General features: G+C 43.5%; 1 protein-coding gene across 1 annotated transcript in view; it reads left to right on the forward strand.

Annotated features, from left to right (window-relative positions):
* Nucleotides 1-4,151, forward strand: part of LOC107112232 (hornerin-like) — a 115,938-nt gene that overhangs the window by 109,190 nt on the left and 2,597 nt on the right. Inside the window, exons 64-66 of the mRNA XM_015413329.1 lie at nt 236-277; nt 1,058-1,099; nt 1,201-1,266. Of these exons, the coding sequence (XP_015268815.1) occupies nt 236-277; nt 1,058-1,099; nt 1,201-1,266 (150 nt within the window). The remainder of the gene's footprint in view (nt 1-235; nt 278-1,057; nt 1,100-1,200; nt 1,267-4,151) is intronic.

A 4,151-nucleotide genomic window follows, 5' to 3' on the forward strand; every position in this document is an offset into this window, starting at 1 on the left:
ATATTATACCTCTACCAACCAGTTGCTGCTCTATACTTGGTGCAAATGAACTAACCAGCAACCAAATATAGCAGAAATTATTTATTCTTAGAAAGAATTTTGTTAAACCCCCTCCTATCATCCCACCACAACCCCCAAGAAGTTACATAGGCTTAATAGATCTGCTGGATGTTGGATCTCCCTGCCAGAGGGATATACCAGATAAGCTTATGAGAAATACTTTCTTTCTTAACAGGGATCCTATGGTAGACCAGGCAGCCAGTACGGTGGCAGACAAGTAAGAAATGTTCTTTAATGGTATTGATAGATTAAGGCATGAATTGGAGACAAAGCATGAGCATGCACAGAAACAAAAAAAAATGGCTTGCTTTTTTCACAGGAGTCAGCAAGTAGCCAATATGGTGGTGGAAAAGAAAGCCAATACGGGGGCAAAAACCAATATGGTGGTGGAAGAGGCACCTCCTATGGAGGCAGCAGCCAATATGGTGGTGGACAAGGAAGCTCCTATGGTGGCAGTAGCCAATATAGTGGTGGACAAGGTGGCTCCTATGGTGGCAGCAGCCAATATGGTGGTGGACAAAAATGCAAGTGTGATAGCAGTAGCCAATATGGTGGTCAACAAGAAGGCTCCTACGGTGGCAGTAGCCAATATGGTGGTCAACAAGAAGGCTCCTATGGTGGCAGTAGACAATATGGTGGCAGACAAGAATGCCAGTGTGATAGCAGCAGCCAATATGGTGGTGGACAAGGCAGCCAATATGGAGGAAAAGTAAGGAAACTTTATCTACAAAATGTACATCTTCTATCCAGAGAATAGGACTCACAGTAAAATAATAGTCACCCTTGCTCAGTTAGGGGGTAGCAAATCTAATTGTGGCCAAAGTAGTCATAACTGTGGGCAAGGCTACCCATATGATGGAGGCAAGGACAGTTGATTACAGTGATGACAAAGTAGAAATATTTCTCAGCAGTGTTTACATATGATTAAATGCCTCTGAACATTGAGTGGACTTTATCTGGGTGGAAGAAAATCTCACAGATTTCTATTACTTTGCAGGGTTACAGCCAATATGGTGGAAACACGTACGGTGGTAGACAAGTAAGGAATGGTCTTCAAACATTAACAGATTTTCACAGAAATTTACACTAAATTTACACTAAAAATTGTTTTGTTTTCCCAATTTATTTTTGGTTCTATAGGGATATCATCATGGAAGTAGCCAGTATGGTAGTGGACGATATGGTGGCAGCCAATATGGGGGACAAGTAAGGACTGTTTATCAAATGCCTTTGTTCGCACTGCAGTATGTAGTTGATCAATTGAACATGTTATAATCCTTTTAAAGTTTGTCCCGTTAGCATTTAAAGTTTGTCCCCATTAAATTCGGTAGCGTGTCTGTAATACAAGTGCTTGCAAAAATTATGGATGAAAGATGTCAACTTAGAATTTACTATTATATCTCACTCAGGAGGGACTGGGGTGAATCTAACCATCTTCCAAGTAGTCTTCCTCCAACCTTCCTCTATCTTTAGTGTGTTTTCCTTCAAGGGAAGGGCCACAATTTGATGGAAGGCTCTCTTGATCAGAGGTAGTCTCCAAACTTGAGCCAAAAGGAAAGGTGGGGTATCAATATTTTAATAAAGAAAGATAGAAACTTTGCTCAGTGGAGTAATAAGATGTCTCCTCTAAGATGGTGCCTGCATCAGCTAACAAAAAATAATCCTTTTTATTTCAGAACTGTTGTGTTAATTTGTTAGGGTGCGACTCACAGATCTGGCTATAAATTAAGTTTCCATTAACCCACTCATCTCATCCTTAACCACTAAATGCTTCCCCATTCCAAACTACCCCCATCCCAAATCTTGGGGGGGACCTTCTGCTGCTGGACTTTTAAACCTTACTTTTCTTCAACAAAAGTAGAATGTTGAGAATGCAGTCTAGTTATTAAAGGCCCCGGTCACACGGGAGGTTTAGGCTCGGAAGAGGGACAGATCGGGGGTGCAGCAAATGGGCGCAATCAAACTGCAACATCTGGGAAGCGGCGCGCACCGTCCCTGATCCGTCCCTTCAGCCCAGTAACGCGGAGCAAAAAAGAACCTAGCAAAGAGAAGGACTTACCTGAAACGCCACAGCAAGCGCGGCCGTCGGATCGCAGGAAGGCCCGTCTTCAGGAGCATTCGAGGCTCCCAGCCGAACTGTGCATGCACACGCATGTGCAGCAGGCTGCCTCGCGCTACCTTCCGTGTCTTTCCCTCTGGCATCTTATCATGCCGGGGAGCAACTGCGCGGCGGCTCACGGGATCAGTCTGATCCCGACGCTGCATGTCTCTTTTGGTGCAGCTTTAAAAAGCCGCACTTTGGCCGCATCAATTTCCCCCCCGTGTGGCAGGGGTCAAAGTAAAGGAGTCTGTGCTGTTGATGCAATGGGTTGTAGATTATACTCCAAAGATTCTGTGCACAATTACTTGAAAGTTAGTCCCATGGAACTCAGTGGGACTTACTTTCAAATAAACACACACGGGATTGTGTGCTGTAATGCAGTAACCTCACAATTTACTATGGCAAGGGGTAGATCTATATACATTATACTCATTAGCTGTTTACCATGCATTGCTACATAGATTTGGTGGGTTTTAAATTGTGTTCCAGGGAACTTAGGTTATTCAGTAGCTTTTAAGCAGTTCATCACTGGTAAGATTAGTGATGGTGGACAGTTTGCCTACCAACACCTTCCACAGAGTAGTGCTGGCTGTGTTCCAAATGAAACAGTGAAACCAAATGGTCCTAGCCAGCACCCTGTGAAAACTAATGGTGTGCACAGGTAGGCATGGTTTAATATATTCTTGAATCTAGGGTCTATGACAAATACTACAGGGAGTCCCCCAGACAACAAATTGATTTGGGAAGGTTTACTGGAGCAGATCTCAAAATGACAGGCTGAATTCATTTGCATTTCCAGCTTGAGCCATTCCTAAGGATGCCTCAAGGAAGTTATAGTTTTGTTTTTACTTTAAGTTCAAACTATGCTGTTATGCTTTGGACCATAGCAATAAATATCAACTAATTTGGAGGTAAATTCCACTGAAATCAGTGGCCATTGCTCCCAAATAATAGGGCTTAGAAATAAACTGCGTAGATGAACATTCCTCCTGTACAATGTAATATTGCCAGGTGGTTTTGATATGGAAATAATGGGGGTTCATCATTTTTATAGGGTTCATCAGGAGGCAGCCATTACAGAGTAAGCAGCTTTTCCCCATTGGTTTTAAAACTTCTTTTTGGCTTGGGTTGCAATCCTAAAAGTACATTTGAACTCAGTTGACTTGAAAGCAGCAGCTGCTACTAGTTCTAGTAGGGAGGGAAGGCAGCGTGGCATAGCCTGACCTTGTCAGATCTTGGAGGCTAAGCAGAATCCGTACTTGGAAGAGTGACCACCAAGGAAGGCTCTGCAGAGGAAGGCAATGGCCAGACCACCTCTGCTTCTCACATGCCTTGAAAGCCTCTTGCTGGCATTGCCATAAGTCGGCTGCAGCTTAACGGCACTTTACACACAAACAGATTCTAGTGAATGTAATGGCATTTGGAGCTTGGACACACTCACCTTTTAAATCTGCAAAACGTATTTCTAAGTAAGCATGCATTGGATTACACTGTAAGACTGCAATCCTGTGGGTACTTGCTTCAAAGTAAGTTCTGCTCAACAAAGAGCCAAAGTACATGTCACCATCTTTCATGTGTTTTCACATGTTCCCTACAGTTGCAGAGCAGCTGTGCAAAACTACTTCAAAATAAAAAAAACTGAGAGCCCAAGCAGGGTCCAAATGGCACTGCCAGAGGAGAAAGGGCTCATCCCCCACCCCACCCCGGCAGCAGTTTTCTGGTGCAAAAACCACAGTAACATATCGCTTGGCTCAAATTAGTATGTCTTAATAAGTGAACGTAAATAGAACTGAACTGTGTTGTTGCAGTCCTATGTACTGTTATTTGGGAGTAAGTGCCACTGAACTCAATGGGATGTATAAATGAGTAAAAACATAGTGACCAGGAGTGGCTAAGGTGGGTGGGACAGTATTGTACCAATGCAGCCATAGTGCCATTTCTTGTACTCACCTCCCGCAGTGAGGGCAAAAGCAGCTTGAGAGTGGAGATC

Source organism: Gekko japonicus, unplaced genomic scaffold, assembly GCF_001447785.1.
Source record: "Gekko japonicus isolate JY-2015 unplaced genomic scaffold, Gekko_japonicus_V1.1 scaffold70, whole genome shotgun sequence".
NCBI classification, from domain to species: Eukaryota; Metazoa; Chordata; class Lepidosauria; order Squamata; family Gekkonidae; genus Gekko; species Gekko japonicus.